The sequence below is a fragment of the Rhinolophus hipposideros genome, assembly GCF_964194185.1.
Source record: "Rhinolophus hipposideros genome assembly, chromosome: 1".
Lineage (NCBI taxonomy): Eukaryota > Metazoa > Chordata > Mammalia > Chiroptera > Rhinolophidae > Rhinolophus > Rhinolophus hipposideros.
The window spans coordinates 70,609,786-70,631,375 of NC_138047.1; the positions used below are offsets into that span (position 1 = coordinate 70,609,786).

Below are 21,590 nucleotides of genomic sequence, written 5' to 3' on the forward strand. Positions count from 1 at the left end.
ATTTCAGTTTTCTGATCAGATCTTATAAGAGTTCTTTCTATGTGAGTCCCCAATTATATAAATTGTCACCTATACTTGGCCCCTTCAGTTATAGTGTTCTTAAAATATTATCTTGTAAACACAGATGGGATAAAGATTATGTATAAAGTGACATTTAACCTCTATGCCACTTAGCTCTCCTATTTTCTTTTTCTTTGTCTCTACTGCACTCTAATATTTCAGAGCTTTCTCCAGCTCTAATCTGTTGTTTTACCTATCCATTTTACAGTTTTGATTGGGACAATTAACTGTCCATTTCAAAGTATAATTTTCATTAGTTTCTTATTGCTTGCTTACTTTTCATTCCATCTTCTTTCTTTATATATTTCATGTAGCATTCCTCAGCATTCTATATCTGAAAATTCCAATATCTGTACTCTGGAGGGGTTAAATATATCGAGGTTGTTTCTCTTGACTCATTTATAGTGGCGATTTCCTTTTGTTTTGAGGAATTTATTCTGTGGGATCTTCTCTTTTTTCCCTTTCTTCTCTCCCTCCCTCTTCTCCTCTCTGCCTCCCCTTGGGGATTTCCTTTATTTGCTTGTGTTGACATAAGAACATCCAAACCTGTAAAGAATTTTTATAAAAATGTAATGGAACCAAACAGAGGATACACCTGAAGCAAGATCTCAACAGACTGAGAAAAATGCTTCTCAGATTGGAAGTTTGCAGCTTCTTTTATGCATTTGAAATTAAGGAGGGAAAGTACATAAAGGTGGGAGAAAGCAAGGTGAGATTGGATTACAGGATAGTTAACAAGATTATGTGCTCTGTTGCTGGCGGTTTAGATTCTGAGGGGCCTGAAAAGAGGCATTTCAAAGGTGTGTTAACCCAGATGCACTGAAACAATAGACAGGGCTTTCTTAAGGCAAAGATAAACCTTTTACTAAAGAAGTTGTATGCCTGTGGCATGGCTGCCCACCATGACCTGCTCTGTTAGGAATTTATGATCAGATCATTCTGTGAGGTTATTTCCTTAGAACCCCTTTTTTTGAACATACTTGTGAGCCCAACAATACATTATAGTTTTTTATTTCATATATTTTACCCTTGATCAGCTTATATGGTAGCAAGAATTCCTTCAAAGTACCTAGTAAGTTACTGCAGTGGTGGCATGTGAAGTATTATGCAAATGATTTCCTCAAGAGAGGATTTGTATTTGATTTTGCTGGAAGCCATGGGGTGCTACCAACTAGGACAAATTTAGCACCATTCAGTGGTCCCAGCTTAATGCTGAACCTACTGAGTAGGTTCAGTTTCTTTACTTTTAAAGGGATTGACATTTACATTCTGGATCCCAGTGTTGGTATTCTTAGCCCGGACAGCAACCTGGCTTTTGTATGTGCTTAATGGTCATCGTTCCCTGCTATGGTCTCAACTCTTTCCTTCCTCTTTTCCTCCCTCTTGTCTTTTCTCCCTCTCTCCCTCTCTCCTTCCTTCATCCCTCCCTGCTTGAAGATTTCCTTTATTATTATCTTTTATGTGCCCAACAATGCATTACAATTTTGTCTTCTGTTTTATCCAAGTGTGGCATGAGTCCCTTCAGAGTATCTAGTATCTCACCATAGTGGTAGAAGTGAAAAGTACTTTGATCTACCAAACAGTGTGAACCCATTTAGGTTTTTTTCTCTATGAGCATAACAGGTAGAATGAAATGGTCAGTAATAATTTGGAAGCGATATTTCAAACATTCAGAATCCACACTCAATTTCAAATCTCAAATCTTAAAAGAGGACGCACAAATTCATAAATAAATACAAATAACTTCCCTACATAAAGGAAAACTACTGGCTGATTATGTTTGACATGCTGTAATTAGTTCATCTCTGGAGAAAAAAAAAGATTAAACACATCTGTAGTGCTGTGAAGATACTAACAGTGTGTTTTGGGGTTTAACAGGTTCAAAGGACCATAGCCAAGCAGATTCAGATGGTGAAACAGATTGGAAAAGGTCGCTATGGGGAAGTTTGGATGGGAAAGTGGCGTGGCGAAAAGGTAGCTGTGAAAGTGTTCTTCACCACAGAGGAAGCCAGCTGGTTCCGAGAGACCGAAATATATCAGACAGTGTTGATGAGGCATGAAAACATTTTGGGTGAGTCTGGATAGCAATGTTCAGGGTTTCCTAGCTTTCTTCTAGTTTTCTGTTAACATCTGCATATTAACTCCTCTGTTTAGCCCCATTATGAAATATATAGACATTTTCTTCTTGGCGTGAGTCCAAGAACATCATACACTTCTAAATGGGAGACATCACAGGAGGAATGAGTACGACACTTCAATGAATGAATGGAGGGCTGGAAATGGAATCCTCTCCAATTTTTTTTTTTTCTTGAGGAACAGGAAATGTATAATACCAATATTTCTTAGGGTTTCTTAGGGATTTGAAGGAGCACATTTTTCTTTAAATGTTGTGAAAATTTACGCGAATTTATCTGCAGGGTTTATTTATATCCAGAGTTTATATGGATAATTGATTTCCTTTTTATTGTCCCAAATTAGAAATTATCTAGCTAGATCATGCAGGTGAAAGAAGTGTAAGCTAATCAGATGTGTATGCTTTGTAAACAGTGTCTTAAGTGTAACTATAATGCCATGAGCTATTTACCGTTAACTTAAACTTAATTTGAATATCAACAACTGAAATTTCCCATTTCTCCTACAAACTTAATGTTTCTCTACTGTTTTGATTGCCTCTGATTGGTCTTAGTAATTTCATATTGTCATAGACATAATCAGAAAACCGAACGAAATGCTAAACAAAAGATACCTCTGACAGAGAATAATAGTTGAGAATATGAATTACGCCTGATAATATTCAGAAAACACTTAGCTCCAAACTTTTTTTGTCTTTTTTTCTTTTAGGGTTCATTGCAGCAGATATCAAAGGGACAGGGTCCTGGACCCAGTTGTACCTAATCACAGATTATCATGAAAATGGTTCCCTCTATGATTATCTGAAGTCCACCACCCTAGATACCAAATCAATGCTGAAGTTAGCCTATTCTTCTGTCAGTGGCCTATGTCATTTACACACTGAAATCTTTAGTACTCAAGGCAAACCAGCAATTGCCCATCGAGATCTGAAAAGTAAGAACATCCTGGTGAAGAAAAATGGAACTTGCTGTATAGCCGACCTGGGCCTGGCTGTTAAATTTATTAGGTTAGTATCAAGGTGAACAAGTATGCTTTTAATGATTCTTTTTTATCACTTTTTATAGATTATACATTTTGTAGTTCAGTGCTTCTAGGGTATTTAGTAGAGGAGGAATTTTATTAATTTTGACTTTTCTTGGGAGGGGAAAAAGGTATTTTATTTGCAATGCATAGTGTTTCTGTGGGTTCTACTGTTTCTGTGCTCATTGGTGTCCTGGCTTTGAGGCAGTGTTAGATTATCAGGCTCATAGCTGCCATGAAGCTACGGTATTGAGGAAAGAGGTAGCTAATGTCTTGGATTATGTGGCCAGAATTCTAAATAACACTTGAAAGTAGGAAAAGCTTTTAGGAAGGATCTGTAGATTATGTGGTGATAAAGGCAATGTTTTTATATGATAAAAGAAAGATAACTTGCACAAGTGTTCTATGAGAAATGTTAGAAACTAATAAACCAAACACAACCAGTATTCAACACTATTATATTGTAACGTGAAAAGTGACTATAACACCTGGACCCATAAATCAGTACATGCTGTAAAATAGTGCTTTTCAGACCCTGGGGCTCCTTGAAGTGACATCAGTAGCTTCCACAGAATGGGGAGATGGAATGTGGGATAGTTGGGACTCTTTTGCTTACACTCATTCTCATCAGAGCAGCACCTTTTATCTTGCATGTGATTTAATTTGGGAAAATGGTTCCTCTGCTTTGAAAATAAAACAAAGTCAGTTTGCAAACCACAGGCAGGGAGGGATCATCATATAACTATCTTTTCCAAAACTCAATTTAGTCTTAGCCTTTTTTAAATTATTGGACCCTCTCGTGGAATTTTTTTGAAAGGGTAGGAAAATGGTTCCAAGGGAAAGCCATGGAGATGATTAAAAGTTTGGAAAATAAAATTCACGAGAAAAGACTACTGGAGTCATATTTTCACCTAGAAGTGAAGACTGAGGTGTGATTTAAAAATAGGCCCCAAGTATAGGAAGGTCTTCATCATTTCGAGGATGGCAAATTGAAGTTCTTGATCTTTAAAAACAAAGCAGAAGGAAATGGTTTGGACTGTAGACTTAAGTTAGAAATGTGAACCCCCTGCCCATAAAGATGATTAAATCCTCTCTCTCTTCTGAATTCCTTTTATTTTTTTGACCCCCAACTGTTTTCAAGTCTCCTTTACACAAAAAAATTCCATTTTTGCTTCTCAAATTACCACCCTCTCTCCTTTCCTCCCCTTTTAAATTTCTCAAGAGTTCTAAAAAGTAATCTGCTTTCACAATCCAGAAATTCATAATATCTTGTAATTTGGTTTCTGTTCCTTTCTCACCTGAAGGGACACCATTGATCTTGGCCATAAGGCTTTCTCATTGTTACTCCACTTTACACAGCACCTAAGCCTCTCTTCCTTCTGTTTGCGTGATGTGCCTTTGTATCCCAGGTTCACCTTCTTTCTTTCTGGAGATTCTACTCTCTGTCTACTTTTTAAATATTTTCCCACTGCTAGATTTTCTGCCACATCTGCTTTCACTTCCTAGTTCCCAGTTTTGGTTGATCCATTCTAAAATGTGAGGTGTCCAACATTTCCTTTGTTCTTTAATTTTTGGTTAGCTCATTTGAATGAATTCTGTCTCCATGATATTCTCACTTGAACTGGGCTAGTGTGGATCCTGTCTACCATTTTTCTAGATTCTGAGTAAAGTATTTTGTAGTTACTTCCTCTTTGTCTTGCCTATTTCTATTTTTTCTATATGCTGCCAACTTTATTTTCTTAAAGCATACTTTTAGACATCATAATTTCATAGTTTCCTATAACTTTCTATATTACTCAGTTTCTATTCTGAGTAATTTATACTTTGTCATACCTTCAAGTGTTTTTAACATACTTTTATCTTTATCTGAATACCCAACATCCCCTCTTCTATTTAGATAACTACTACTAATCTGCACAGTTTCTTCCTTGGGGAGCCTATTATTCCCTTACAAGTCTGACTTTAAGTTAGTCGTCTTGCATGCTCCCATGTGACCCATGCATGCTCTCATGACATTTCTCAGTGTTGCACAGTAATCATTGACTACTTATCCATCATTTGCATTGAAGACTAAGCTCTGTGAAGATAGATACCATGTTTTTCTCAAATGTGCATCTGTAGTCCCTTTCCTTGGTGCCCATTACTTAGGTATTTCTGTAAAATCTTGTATAATGGATAAAGGAATGGTTCCATACGGACTGCAGAGTGAAGGAAAAAATGCACCTTTTCTTAGCTCCAGAGAGCCTACATACTCTGGATTAAATCTACCTTTCCAGTTTTATATCCTACAGACTCTCCAACTTGTATGCTTTCTTCTGCAAGAAAGAAAACTGAGCTACTTGTGTTTTTCCTCCATAGACATGTTTCTATTGCCTTGCTGTTGATTACACAGCTCTAATTGGAAGCCCCTTGTTTCTCCATGTACATAAATCCAATCTCAAAGTTGCCTTTCAGTCACTTTACTCATCCCCCAGCTAGGAATAATGACATCATGTTTTCTACTCCTGTAGTAATTTCCTGGCCCTTGTCTGATGATATTATATTTATTTTAGTACATGCCTCATCGTTTTTACTAGTCATTGGGCAGCTTCAGAGCAGGATCCATGCCAAATTAATTAATGTATTTACCATTTGACATGCCATTGTGACTTACCCATAATAGGTATTCTAACATGGTTTTGAATCAATAAATGTTGGCTATATAAAAGTAATTGAGAACTCATTTTCTTTATAGACCTTAAAACAAACAAGGAAAGTGAGTATAACATTTCTGAAGCTTAGTCTGCTTAATATATGGGGAATGAACTGAAGGACCTCTTAAATTTCATGCAAACCCTGATTCTGGGAAATGGAGGGGAGTACTTTAAGGGATAATGCGGAGATTTATTGGGCAAAAAAGACTAGTTCATCAAGCGAGTAAAGATCCGAGGACACTGGCTCAGATGTACATCTGATGGCTGTGGGATACACAGATTTCATATGGCTAAAGAGTAACTCTGGAACCGTTTACTGTTCTGGGCCTCAGTTTTCTCTTCCGTTAAACGGAGGTTGTGTTTGTTAATTTCAGATGTCTTTCTCATATTTTTATTTTCTATGTTTCAAAGGAACTTTGTTCTTCTCAATTTTTGAGCCTCACTTTAAAACCTTGCTTTATGTTTCTTTGGCTTCTACTCTCTTCCTGACTTTCGTATTTTGGGGCGGTGTGTCTACATGTGCACACATGCAAATAGTTAGAGCCTTTTGTTACAAATGGGGTCATAGCTAACCCAGTCTTGAGTTCTCAGACTTCTTATGTGACCTTCCTGTGAGAACTTAATCTTTGCCATGGTTTCTACATGGTAAGTGTTCTCTCAGGCTCTTAAGTCATCTGTGGGAGGTTCCCAGGGAAGTTGAGAGGCACGGAGATAGCAGACTATGCTTTAGAGATTTCCTGCTCACATACTTTTTCTTTTTTCTTTTTTTCTTTTTTCTTTTTTTTTTTTTATCCTGTATTGGTTTCTTCACACACTCTCTGGAAAATGGTGTAATTGCTGATGCATTTCCTGCCCAACAGAGGTTTAATCCGGGCGATGTCGTGGCACACATTATCATTACCCCAAATCTCTCTTTGGGAGGAGAAAACAATAACATGTGAAATCCCTTGAAGGAACTTAACAAAGCTTTTCACTTTTTACTCTAGAAGATCAAGCAAACCCTCTGGTACTTCAGTGTCAGAATAATGAATGTTCCCTGTTTTCTTAGGGGGAAAATAAATCCTGTCTTAGGTCTCTCAGGTATTAAATTTTAAATAGAAATCTTACAATGAAGAGTGGGCTATAACCCAGATCTCCCAATTGGTGATTGTCAAGTGCAAAATTGCCCGAGTGCAAAGGAGACAGAGTGGCCTAGCCCAGAGGGCACTAAATTTCCTCAGATGTTGCTATTTTTAGCACCATGTCTGATTTGTATACTTAGTGTTTTTTGTTTTGTTTTGTTTTTTTTTTGAGAAAAGTGACATGGCTAAATGACTTGCCAAAGTCACAGAACTAAGCTAATTAGTGACTGAGTCAGCCCTCCCCGTCAAGGTTTCTGCAGCCACATCCACTTTCTGTTGAAGAGTTTTCAGTTCTGAAGTTTTGTGTCTAAGAAAGCCTGAGATTTTTCAGGATTTAATCATAAAAGCAGTGAATCCTGTTGAAAAGTGCAGCAGGAAACTCTCTTTTTTGGTTAACATCTGACTAGGCAGAGCTCAGTGCAGCAAATCACTTCCATAGCTACTTATAAGATGCTGCAGGAAACACAAAGAAACCTGCATAGCCCCTTCTTCTAAAGACTCATGGGAATTGTTTGCTTTGGTAGTCTTTCTAGGAACTGAGTCAATATTCTCCAGTCTATATCGTGTGTGGTTGATTTCAAATACAAGTTGTAAACCTCTAGCAAACCAATGGCCTCCCTCACATGCCTTATGCCCCCTCCTTCTTTCACTGTTCCTAAAAGTTCAGTTCCTACTTTTTAAAAAGCTTTTCGATTATTAAGGGTGTAAAAATGTTTGCTTCTCCTCTTTTTCTGTTACCTTTTTATCCCCCTTCTCCCTCTCTCCCCATTCCTCTCTGGTTTAGGCATCCAGCAGAAGACCCCCGCAAGTGCCCAAAGGCTCAGTGAGGTAGAGCCACCTTGTTGGGGCCGGCAGTGCCATCTCCATGCTGGCTGTCATGGCCACAGCGGGCTCTGCATGTGACTTTCAGAAAGTCTCCTCTCCCTTCAGTTGGTGGTCCGATGGGAATGTCCACTGTGCTGAACCACGCAGTGGCTTTTTTCTTTACATAATACTTGTAAGAATTCCTGCTATGGATATATAATTAAGAAGCTTAACTAACATGGAAAATATTGAATATAAAACAAGGTTAAGACGGATACTGTATTTTTGAAACCCCCTTTCATTCTCTACCACCAGTATAAAAGTCTTTTGCCTGCCCGTCATCCAGTGCATGGCGCTGAGGGTGTAAGGCATACCCTGCTCCCCTGAGGCCAGCACATTCAGGATCCTAGCTGGAGGCTTCACTTGCAGCCTCTCTGCATCAACAGGAGTTCTCTGATTCCCTCCCTCCATGACTGTGAAACCAATGGTGCACCCACCTCTCCAGGCCCCAGTACCGGATGGAAGGGGACCTCGCAGGCAGTTAGGTGGTGCACTGTCTGTGGCCATGAAACTCGACTGCAGTGAGCACCGTATACACAAGTATAAACAATGTCAGTGCGAACATACATCTCCCAGTGGGTGCATTGCCTTCTCCATCCCCTTTGCTCTCAGACCCTCCCTGGCACCTGCAGAAAAGAAGAGAAATATCTTGGTTTTGTATCTTTTCCTCCCCTGCACCTCTCTCTGTTTCATAGAGCCCAAGTCTTTGTTCCCTTCCCCCTGCCTGAAGCAGCTGCCTGGAGAGCTCTCACCTGTGTGTTGTCCTTGGTGAGAAGCGCCTCTCAAAGTGTGCACACACCTTGGAGGCCTTTGGGTCGCCAGTACAGACCTCTTACTGCACCACCTGGCGTTCCTGTATCACACTGCTGTCTTCCAGGGGGCTTTGGTCTGAAATATGAACTTTGTATTCATGCCTCTTTATGCAATCCTAGCTGAGGGCACCTTGCATTTTAAAACCCAAATAGATGTAGACGTTGTCATCCTCACTCCTGCCTAATACAGTAGGGAGCTCAGCGTTATTCACAGCGAATCTGTGCGTCCGAAAGAATTTGTTTTTCTCTCTGCCTTATCAGCCGTATAGCTCCTATATCTCTTATACCTTTTCCACGTGATGTAGCTGCTGGCCCTTTTCGCCCCAAAGCACCAGCAGCTCGAGGTCGAAGACATCTTTACTAGGATGTGTTACAGGCTATTGCATAAAATTTAGTTACAGACTTTGTGTTACCAGAATGTGTTTCCTGATTTTTTTTTGTTTTCTCTGCAGAGGGTTAACATCTTGTCATGACTCTAGGCCAGACGGGAAACCCCCCTACCCCCGCCCTTTTCCCTAGTTGACTTGGCCCTTAAATCTCAACCTCCCAAGTTGCTCTTTCTTTTTTACTCAGAAAATTCTAGACATTTTTGTTTTATTTGTTCCCGCTCTCCTGTCGCTAAAGTTCTCAAAGAAAATTACCCATTAAAGTGTGATTCTAAAACAAAATAATTTTTTTTTATTTTCCTTGGGAAGAATTTACTTGACATCCCTCAATTGATTTTATTTTGTTCAAGTTACATGTTTATTTTCTTCCAGTTCTACTTAAGTCTGTGGTACTCATATTAACAGGGACAAGTGGAAGCACTAATTATAAAAACTCAAATGGATACAAATAGCCCTGTAATTCTCTAAACTCAGTTCTTCAATCAGGACCCCTGTGTGCAAATATTTCCAGTACTTTTCCATGAGAAGGGAGAAGAGAGATCACATTTCATCTGTAGTGAATACAGCACCCACAGTTTTGATGGAATATTTTCAGTTCTCCTTGGTGGACACTCACCTTTGTAATTTTGTCTAGTTTATTTAGACGATTTCTAATTTTCATAGTCTTATGCGTTTGTCGTTGAAATGTACATTGTCCTTGTTACTTATCCTGCTGAGTTCTTTTTATTTTTAATGTATTTAATTATATTTTAAACATACAGAAAAGTATAAAAATATTGAGGCACTCCTAATACTTTAACATTATAACAAATGTTACCAATTTGCCTTATTTTATCTGGTCTTTCTTTTTAAAATAAATACAATGTCCAAGATAGCCCTGTTACATTCTTCTCCTTTTTTTCATCCCCCTGTATTCCTCCAGAAGTAACCAGTACCCTGAAGTTGGTATTTATCTTTCCTGTATATGATTTTATAATTTGACTACATATATTCATATATATATACATATAGTAGCCAATGCAGTGGCTATGTTGTGGGTTTGGAGTTCTTTTTCCCGACTCTGCCCTTTGTGTGTATCCATCTTTTTTTGCCAACCTTATTTCTCACTCCACCTTGCCTCTCCATGGAAAAGAAAGCCGGAGAAAGCTGAAGTCGCTCTGACCTTTTCTGCTTCCTTATTTCTCCTTGGTGGTTTTCTTCCTTACTCCATACCCTATTCTTACATGTTCTGCGCCGTCGGACTCTACTTCCTTTCTCTTTTTCTTCCTTTATTTTTGGTGCCCCGGCATTCATTCACTTTAATTTCTGTTTGTGGTTTTGAAGACTACCGACCTCAATTTTTCTCTGCCCTTATTTGGGACAGGTAAGATGATGTTTCTGAAAAGCTGAGAGAGAAATGTAGTTTAATTCCTTTCAAGTATAGAAACACTCCCAAGGGAAGAAGGGGCAGAGCTCTGTGTGTTGGAGGATCAGACACTTTATAATATCAGATATAAATTACTTATAATTAGCATGTTTGCTGTTTAAATGTAGTGCTAAAGTGTTTGCCATTAGGTTAATAGTCATCTTTTGCAAAGTTAATTTGCCTAACAAAATTCTATTTATTCTCAATATTAGTAATGTCTCATTTTATGAGCTATACCTAATAGAGTTTTACATTTCTCTTTAAATTATCCAAAGTGAAGTTTACTGTAAACAGATTATTTTCCTTTTTTTCACTTAAAGTGTATTATTTGTGTATTATTTACCTACCATGTGCAAAGCGCTATTAGTGGAGACAGACTGGGGCTGTACTCTTCAGGGATATACAACATGGTCATGACAGATATTCAGGGCTGAGAAGAAATTACAACCTTAGGCAGGAAGACAGACATTTATTCAAATACTACAAGATGAGGATATTTATTCAGGTACTGTGAGGTAAAACACCTAGCGGGCGGAGAGCAAGATGGACAGGGACAGCAGTGCTGAGTATTCTTGGCTTGTGTAAGAAGCTGTGTTGGGGGAGTTTGATGGACAAAATAAAAATTCTTGATTGTGTGTTTTTCAGTGTTTGAGAAAATGAGAGTATAGACATGAACTGTGTATATATATATATATATATATATATATATATATAGTATATATAGTATATATATAGTGTGTGTGTGTGTATATATATATACATATATATATATATATATAGTTTGGCCATCACAAATCATAATTCTATCATTAGGTAACAGTTACCTTTCAGTTTTCCAAAAGATATTTTGATATTACATATTCCATTAGCTCTCTCTGACCTCCCACATCCAAACAAAACATTAAGGAGCTAAGAGTAAAAATGGAAAGGAATTGCCTAAAATCTTTATCAACTGTGATCAGTTGCTATCTCTTTGATCTAAATACGCTCCTGTAAGGCCCATGCTAAGACTGTTCTTGATTTCCTTCCCCACTACATGTTCTGAAATATAATTTAGCCTCTTTACCAGCTTCTTGCCACCTGCAGACCCTCTACCTGGGGACACCACTGTCTTTCTCTAATGACTCAAAATTATAAATTCTAACATGCATGCAACACATTAATGAAATAGCCACTGTGTGTTCACAGGAGAGGTGTCCTCAGTTGGTAGAAGAGGAGGAGAGAACTTACTTTATATTTGAAGGGGGAGCTTTTGTAGCGTTTTTTAAATCTGATATTTTCCAGTTTATCATTAAGCCTCTTCATAGCTCCTTTTCCTTTCTTACAATTTGCGATTTAGGTACACAAATGACATTTTTCATTATACCATGTGGATAAATATTAAGAAGTCATGTTTTAACCTCTTTTCCTAGTCAGAAAAGAGCCCAGAATACTAAGACTTACATTTGCAGATGGTAAGGAATACCAGCTGTTTAGTGTTTTTCATTTAAAAAAATTTACATGTTAACTTTTATTTTAAGAAAATAGGCTCCTTCAAAGTCGTAGCTCCTAGAAGATCACAAGGAGACTAATGAGTACACTGGTGACTCCTCTACTACAATAGCTTTAGGTTAGATTAAGGATTTTAACCAGAAATGAATTTTAAAAGGTTCTAAGAAAGATGCTTTATATTTGTAAGTTTTAGTAAATGTAAACAGTTTTGAGATATAGAGGGACATTTGCTGCCCTTTAAGTTTTCCCAAATGACGCTACATATTTTATGTTTTAGAAGATAGAGATTGAGGCAATAAGATCAAACCCAGCGTTTTTGTTTGTTTGTTTGTTTGTTTTTTCCCCTACAAGCCACCAGTGTTTTGGTAAATTCAGTATTTGTCTATGACTCAGCATGATAAAAGGTGATTGTCTATCTGCCTGACTCTTTTCAATGTTGAGGACGAAAAAGCTTGTAAATACTTGAGAGTCAATGAGTGTGATGAGAAGAAAGACAGACACTTTCTTAGGAATCAGGAGATAGGAAGGTTTATGCAAGATTTTCCACAAAAGTCAGTTTAATAATGGAGTTTTTGTACCTTTTCTGTTTCATAGTTTCTTCATCCATCAAAACTGAGGTTTATTGCTCTTCTTAATTCCACTAGTTTCTATTGTGGGAGTTCTCATTCAACTTCAACTGTGCTTAGTTCTGTGCTGGCAGCGATTTTACACATCTCATCTTTAATTGTCAACCTATCAAGTGATAGTAGTTCACCCTTTTTGAGACATGGCTTTGGAACTCCAGCTTCCGCTCACGGCACCAAGGCAGTGGTTCTCAAGTGCCAATCTGCAGACTGGTGTCCATCCATCATGAATTTCCTCCCAGTCTATGGGAAGTAATAACAAATGGATCCTGTTGTGGAATTTTCATAAAGCTAAAGATATTGTATTCAATCATTCCTTTCCTCCTTTTATTAAAAATATTTGTTGATTTACAAAATAATAGTGATAGTAGAAAGCTTTATTTATAGGCCCCTGCTTATCAAAGTAAAATGTTTGCAAATCTGTTGGTCCTCCTCCCCACCCTTTTTATGTGTTTGTAAATCTTAAAGCCTCACAACACTTGGCTTAAAAAATATTGTCTCAAACAATCTAAATTGGTCTGTGCACGTTTAATAGATATTTAGCAATTATTTTGAGTTTACATTTAATCTAGTGGTCATGCAGTCTTGTATGTTGCAGCTTCATTCTGATTTCACATCATCCTCATTGGGTTTTTGCTTGTGAATATTTAGTATAACTTCTAGCAAGACATCTTTTTCAAGGGAATGTTATTCCCTGAAGGGAGATATCCTTCTCTGCCTTTCACTAAAGCCTTGGTTCAGGAATCAATCCCATTGATTTGTCATTTCTTGGTCCTCTTTAATGCTGATAGTGCTCTGTTTTACTTTTTTCTTAGTGATACAAATGAAGTTGACATACCACCCAACACTCGAGTTGGCACCAAACGCTATATGCCTCCAGAAGTGTTGGATGAGAGCTTGAATAGAAATCACTTCCAGTCTTACATCATGGCTGACATGTACAGTTTTGGACTCATCCTTTGGGAGGTTGCTAGGAGATGTGTATCAGGAGGTAAGTAACAATGATACTGCTGAAGCTGCTACCAATCCTTTGTTCTGGTCAGAAGTCAAAGTTATCAGGTTGTCCACACAAGCAGATTTTCTTTTCTTTTCCCCTGTATTTTTTATTGATGCAGCCACAATCCTCCCAGGAAATGATATTTCACATCCTAGAATGATCTTGAATAGCCTCCTTCCCTCTGCCTTCTACTGAGGAATCTCTTTTAGACACATTGTCAACTTCTTTTGGCTTTTCAAAGCTCTCCCCCTTCTACTATATGTATTCTTTCATTTCTCCCTTGATCTCTTTCTCTAGCAGTTGCTCCATCAGGTCAACCCCCTTTCCCACCCCTTCCAGCTTCTTATTACCAACCTTCTGGGCCCCATCCCCAACTCCAATCCCCTATTTCCTGTGTCTTCTCTGTGCAAGTAACGTCAGAGACGTACATGTGGACTGGGACACCCATTTTTTTAATTTACCCACTTCTTTGACTTTCTTTAAAACTTCCTCATAAAGCAGTTTGGAAACATCAGTTTATATCAAAAGGAAATTAAAACATAAGAATATTATTATTGGTCATGATAATTTTTCTACAAACATAAGGATTCCCTAATAAGACTAACTAAATAAGAAGACATCCTTAAATACCAGAGGGTGCCAAAAATTTGTGTATACAAGTGGACACTTTGGTCAACGTTGCTCAAGCAGTATTTTGCCATAATCAGAAGTGTCTGGACGCTGATGGTAACCACTTTGAGTACCTCTTGTAATTGCAGAAGTCAAGCGTGACTTGTATTCATCTTTTGTTTTCAGTATATATTAAGTATTACAATTTTAATAGTTTTTTCCTTCCTTAAAATGTTTATACTTTGTTCGGCACCCTCTGTATTCAGAGGTCGTATTGCTTGTAGTATTTGCTTATTGCTATGTAATCTGTCTTTGAGTAGACTCTAGGTTCTTTCGTATCAAGTACACTGTTTATGGTTCTACTGCTGGTTGTGCTTGTTAAGAAACCCTGATGCTGCTGCTGCTCCTCATGATGGCCAGTTAAACTCACTTTCCTGGAAACTTAACTAGGGCTGGCATTTGTTTTTGGACCTGCCGTTTATTATCTATGAACCTTTCACAAGTTATTAAACTTTTCTTTGTGCGGTTTTCTCATCCTTAAGAAGGAGGTAAATTATATCGACCTAAGACAATTGTGAAGTTTCAATGACTGTAAAAAGAATTAAAACTGTCTGACCATAAGTAGCACTCAGTACATGTTAGCTGTTATTCTAAATTTTCATTTTGGTTGGTAGAGCCTTAACTTATTTAAACATAAGGAGAAACAGCTAATCAATAGGCATTCACACTTTGTAGGAAAATCATCTTCAGTGATAACAATGTGCTTTCTAATCACTCTGGGAATTTTGAGCCTCTAATAAGTTTCATTTAAAATAGAACATATTCTCTCTAAAGTGAGACAACTCTTTTTGTCCAAAAGGAAAGTTAATGTAGGAAATTTTTCATAGCCAGATATTGAATATATCTCCCATCATGATTATGAAAAAGAAAAGAAGTAGCCAAGGTATAAATTAATTGCCTATGCCTTGATTTCATGTTTTATAAACAGTAGATGACCTTTCTTTGAATAGTATATTTACACCTATTTAAGATAGGTTTATAGAGCAGGAGAGTACAAGATTTCTTTTTCTAATTATTTTTTTCTCGATATCTAAAGCAAATAGGACCACAAGAAGCCTATATTTGAAAGCCTGTGAGCCAGAATATAGGAGAAATGATTCTCAGCTTAAAACCAAGCTGAGGTATTACTAGGGCTATCTTTGCCTCTGGGGACTTGAAAGGCACTAAACTGTTACCTTATCTCTATGAAATTGTCATGTATTTATCAGAGATGGGAGATTCCCAGCTCTACCCCTACAAACCGTGTGGCCTTGGGCTAGTTCCTTAATCTCTCAAAACCATTTCCTCATCTGTAATGCTGTCTCATAAATGTGCTTGTAAGAATTTAATAAGGTATATATATATAAAATCACTATGTATACCTGAAACTAATGTAATATTGTATGTCAACCATGCTTTAATAATAGTAATGTAAAAAGGATATATAGCACACCTACCTTCATGCCTGGTGTAGCGTAGACTCTCAACAAATGAGTTTTGTTTTGTTTTTTTGTTTGTTTTGTTTTTGTTTGTTTTTCCCCAAGTGGCAAAGCACACAAAATTCTATTCTCCAATATTTTCCTTTATGAAGATGTTGGAAGTTTGAGGCTAGTCTTTCTAGTCCTGGTACTTTGGAGTGAATTGGACACATCCAGATAGGCCTTTCAGACTTGGGAAGGAAAAGAGAGAAAGTTTTGAGGTTTCGGAAACAATTAAATGGCAGCTAATATGGACATTCTGATATCGCAGTTGCATGATAAGGAGAAAGGAATAAGGCCTATAGTTTGAACATAGACTTTGATTAAGTCATAGTTTTATGTAATTGGCTCTGTGTCTTTTGTGTATATACACCTATCCCAGTGTACATTCATCAATCCAGCTCAGCAGTGGCACCCACATTAGGCACTGAGAAAATATGAGGTGAGCAAGATAGACATAGTTCTTGCCCTCAAGATGTGTGCAGAACCATTGTCTTGAGAATCAGAAAGGGAGGAAGAACTGAAACGAAGTGAGCATCTCCCGTGTGTCAGACCCTGTGCTTCTGTTATCTCATATAGAGAGGAAACACAGTGGAAGGAAATGTTAATGTAGATAATACATGTAATTTATGCTGTACGATCTCAGCAGGGGACAGACTACATGGTGAGTTGGAGTGGTCTAAGAAAACTGTTGAACCTTCTGGTCCTTTCTGATTATACATGTTTTATGTAACATGTATACATGTTTACTTTTTGGAGGGCGTACTACAGATGCCAGATTTTGTCAGAGTAGATCCCCAAGGAATTTATCCCCACTGATACTTGGATAATCTGCCAACCTGGTGGTGTCATTTTGTTCAGGTAAAAAGCAGTGACATTTCTATAAAAGGTGATTTAGGGAGTAAGGGTACTCCAGTGAGACTGCTCGGAGCAGCATCCTCTGAAGAACAAAGACACAAGTAGCCTGTGTTTTAAGGACAATAGGAAAAGGGTAGAAATTAAGTACAGGAAAAATGAGATAACATTTAGCGTGATAAGTGCCATTTCCCTAAAAATGACATAGATTTGTGTTTCATAACCCTTCGTTTAACAATAAATATATATATTTTTTTCTAAGAGTCATGTACTCCTTGTAGAAAGTTCGGATAAGTACACAAAATTTAAAGAAGAAAATAAAAATTAGACAGACAGTCTTCATGCCTCAAAAATCATGGTTAATATTTTTAGGTGTGTGTAATTTTCCAAATTTTAAATGTGCAAAAACACATTCTTAATGATTAAGCAGAAAAAAATGTAAATCTGACATTTTGTTCAAGTAGAATACACTGCCAAATTTATTATGAAATTCACAATCTCATACTGCAGTAATAGAAACAATCACACATTATGCAGTATGAGTTGGGGCCGTGTCTGCCAAATTTGCGTTGAGATTTAATATAGATTTGTTTTTAATTTAGCACGCAAGAGCTTTTATACAATTGGAAATCAAGTGGAGATGCTTGTCTTACTTAGCTTTTGGAAATTAGAAAAAAGGCTTGAAGACCTACAATAAGATGCTTCGTTAGGCTTCCTAGTCATTTTGAAAATTAAATTATCAGTTGGGCACAGTTTTTCAAGATTTAGTTTGCAATTTTTCATCCTGAATTTGTCTTTAGTACTGACGGAACTTTTCTTTGAGAACAGTTTGTATGCTAGATTTTTTTTTTTACTTCACGGAAAAAAGGTAATACTGACACCCTATTTTCAGGTATAGTGGAAGAATACCAGCTCCCCTATCATGATCTCGTGCCCAGTGATCCCTCCTATGAGGACATGAGAGAGATTGTGTGTATCAAGAAGTTACGTCCGTCATTCCCCAACCGGTGGAGTAGCGATGAGGTAAGGCTTGAAGTAACTATGTGATAACCAACCTCAAAATAGACTTTTCTCTTTTTTGCCCAAACTCCAAATACTCATTACAGAATTCTTTTTCTTCTTTGTTTGGATGGTGATGGTCATGGTGCCTCACTCCAGTGATTTACATGGAGCAAAGTGTAGTATGATAAATTACTTGTCCCTTTTTTTCTAATTTGATTTGGCCACGTCCGAAATATATTGAAGTGGCTTAACATTTAGCCTGCATTAACAAATAACATTGTTGCATTTATTTGTGATGTCCTGACATTTTCATAAAGGCTATTATTTTTCTGTGTATGCGTTTCTAAAACATCATGAATTTTCTTCACGACAAATGCACATACAACATTCTCTCATTTCAATGAAAGAAAAAATAGGTTTCTGAAAAATCCAGTTGTCTATGCACAGAAGTGATACTGGTCGCGATGCCTGACTGGACTGTGCATGTTTGTTAATACGATGATGAGATACCATTAGCACGAATCCACATGCAGCTAGGTTCTCATGACATGATCGTAAAACCTAACTACGTCTGCAAAGGAGCTGTTCAGATGGAGGAAATGAGTGGGGCAGGCCTTTCCTGCTTCGTCTGCTCCACATTCTGTCCATCCATCCCAGAAGCTTGTAAACTCACCCAAATCCAGGAGTGCTCTGACAGGCTGGAACATTCAGCGATGAGTTTGAAGCATACCAGGGGGAAGGGGGAAGACTCATCAAACATGTACCAAAGCCACTGCAAACAAATGGACAGAGAACTGTTTATAAACTAATTCTTCAGTGTTAAATACATTTAAAAATAACCTTTGGTTCATTCTAAATAATGCATGTTTTCCAATGAGCTGTGCAGAAAACTTTATCTGATGCTGGAGTTACATTATTTTGAAGGTGGTTATGGGCACTGGTATTACCCCACGTTCCTTCACTGAGGATTTCTAGTGAAGTGAAATTATGCTTTTCAACATAAAGACCAATAATTGATGTACCACGGGAGAACACAGGAGAAAGTTTAGCAAGGCTCTGCACAGGTCATTAATCTTGTTAAATGTGGCAGTGTGATGCTGTTATTGTAGCAGATACCTGTGATTTAGGAATAACAATGTTTGTCTGAATAGTATTAAATTAGATTTAAAAAATATAAGCTTATCAAGTGTTAGAAACAATCTGGGAGTGTGGACTGGAATACAGACTCCCTAGGTATTTTTGTATTTGTTTAATACTGACTTCAAAGACACTCTTCTACAATCTGCAAAACCACCTGCTTGGTCCCATCAGAAGGAAGCTGTGAAAATCTGTTTTAGTCATCTAACATTTGCGTGACAAAGAAAATTTATGAACTTTTATCTACATGGTTTAAAAAGTATCTTTAAAAAATATATTCAAACCTCAGAAACCGCAAACTAAAAGCCAGATATCAAGTGCCAGCCTTGCAGATAATAAATACAGTTTCTCTAACGTTACCCTCGATTTTCCCTTCTCTTCCTGCAGTGTCTAAGGCAGATGGGGAAGCTCATGACGGAATGCTGGGCTCACAATCCTGCATCGAGACTGACAGCCCTGCGTGTTAAGAAAACACTTGCCAAAATGTCAGAGTCCCAGGATATTAAACTGTGATTTGAGGGGGAAAAATCAGCACCACTGGAGAAAGCCAGTAGATAACCTGTTTGTGGGCAGAGCTAAAGATGTTCCAGAAGCATCCACAGTACAATCCTTGAACGTAGTCCTGCTTCCCAGTGGGTCCAACCTCACCTCTCAGGGAGCAGCCTGGACAAAGACAGAGAAGTTCCCAGAAACACAGTCATCGTGTCTGTTTGTAGGAGGGAGAAACCGCTCGGGTAACTTGTTCAAGATATGATGCATGTTGCTTTCTAAGAAAGCCCTGTATTTTGGGATTGCCTTTTTTTTTCTTTTCAAGAGATGCTTTAGTTTTGCCAAAATAAAAAAACAAAATAATTTAGATGTTTTTAAGGTTTATACTATTATAGTTTAAATAATAACAAAGAAAATTCTTCCCAGAAATTCTGCTGGAAGATAAATTAAGATATGTGTGTCTTCATTGGTAAAATCCTGTTGCACTCTACGAACCAAAAGACAGTCTGTGAAGTTGGAGAACACAGAATGAAACTAATCTGAAAAACCCCTGCCCCTGCCTCCTCAGACCACTTTGGCCAGCCCTGCTCTGGGGGCTGGCTGCCACAGCAATGTGAATGCACCTGGATACAAACACCACCTGTCTGGGACCACATTTTGGGGTTCCTGCAGGAGACCTTTTGCAGCTTCAGATGATATGGAACAAATGAAGATTTTATGTGACCATGTTAGAAGTTAAGTGTCCATGTTATTCTTCGGAATACTTTGTGTTTCTGTTAGGCATATCTTTCATGGTAAAATCCCTTCTTTTATTCATTAAACACAAACAAAGCTCTTTTTTTATGTGCAGAGAACTGACCCATGCATGCTTTTGATCTCTTAAATGTAAGGGTCAGCATTAAATAAAATTGCCATCAGTTGTGTTGAACACAAGACATTTTAAAATAGATATAATTTGCTCGCATGTTGTAAGAAGACTATCTGTAAAGAAGAGGATGAAGGTGGGTGGCTTGTTTCTTATATATTCAGAAGAGCCAATCTCAGAAGCACAAGGGGAAAAGTATGCACACTTTACTTTGTATAGATAAAGCTGGTTTCATTTGTTATTGTCTCTTTTTTGTCTGAATTAATGGAAGGAAGCATATGTGAGGTTAATCTAACTAAATTTTAATTTTAAAATAGATAAATATAACCTCCAAATGCGACAACAGAGGAGACTCAGTGGAGGCCCCAAAATATTACGTATGGCTGCTGTGATATATTATTCTAGAATAGATATGAATCGAGTATGGACATCTTAAGTGATAATTTCACATCTTAGGAATGCTAACTCTATTTTATTTTATTCTCATGATGTTCAATTCACTTTTTAATTTATTATTTTTATATATTTTGAGGCACTTGTGCAAAACATCTCTTCACCTACTCATTTCTATGGGGTTTTAACTTTTGAACAACATATGTCAAATTGTTCAGAGAGCCAATATGCCTTAGCAACAGGAACATATAATTTAAAATTGTACACATCCCTCTCACCTTTATTCATTTACATTTCCTTACTACGGTTTTCTTTTGCTTCTTAGAAATTCTGTAGAGTTCAATAAAGAATTCAGAAGTACTACCCTTTGGCCTTTTTAAGGAAGGCGTTCCTTCCACGGCACTCCAGGGGGCAGTGTTTTATAACACATTTTCACCACTTTGTAACTGAAGGAGGGAAGTTTTTTGAAAATTTGACAGCTGCATGAAAAATGAGAAAATGTTTTCCTCACTTCTGAAATAGGCTTGCAGCTGGTGACTTATTCATTCAGAAAACATCCTAGAGCAGAGAGTGGTTGTGAGCTGTGCTTACATTTGGGGAAATCATAAGAAGAAATAGTGTTCTATATTCAGCATTCACTTCCCAATGCTTCATAGCCACATTTTGTTTGCAACAAAGAAAGAAGATTTTCTTAATTCCTAAATACGAATACAATTTCTGTTTTTCTCAAAGATTAAAAACAGTTGTTTCCAAATACGATTGTAATCAGAATACTGCTTTTGGTGATATTTAAATAACCAAAATAGCAGTGTAAAGGTTCCTTTTCTCTTGTGTGAAATTGTGTTCTTTATGATAACTTAGAAAGAATATGTGGCTGGAACTAAGTGTGATGATCATCTGAGCCGTGGAGAGAAACTTCATTGTTTCTAATCAGATCATCTACAAACAAATAAGTGAACATTTATGCGGGTTAAGTGGGCACATGTTTTTGTTCCTTGACTTTCTCTAAATTTAAGAGAGATTGGACTTATCTCTTAGATAAAAATGTATGTTCTTTTTTGGTAAGTTTTATACATGGATAATTTCAAATCAGAATATTTTGTGGCCAGGTGATGATT

At 37.4% G+C, this 21,590-nt stretch overlaps 1 protein-coding gene across 4 annotated transcripts in view; it reads left to right on the plus strand.

Annotated features, from left to right (window-relative positions):
• The window catches only part of BMPR1B (bone morphogenetic protein receptor type 1B), a 368,245-nt gene extending 347,102 nt beyond the window's left edge, over positions 1-21,143 (plus strand). For 3 of the 4 annotated variants that reach the window (XM_081056908.1, XM_081056910.1, XM_081056907.1), the window contains 5 exons: positions 1,939-2,131; positions 2,902-3,199; positions 13,424-13,599; positions 17,479-17,609; positions 19,113-19,557. In XM_081056908.1, the coding sequence (XP_080913034.1) occupies positions 1,939-2,131; positions 2,902-3,199; positions 13,424-13,599; positions 17,479-17,609; positions 19,113-19,238 (924 nt within the window). In that variant the 3' untranslated portion in view covers positions 19,239-19,557. Of the gene's footprint in view, positions 1-1,938; positions 2,132-2,901; positions 3,200-13,423; positions 13,600-17,478; positions 17,610-19,112 lie in introns of all 4 variants that reach the window. The other variant, XM_081056909.1, reaches the window with a different exon arrangement.
• The last annotated feature ends 447 nt before the right edge of the window (positions 21,144-21,590 follow it).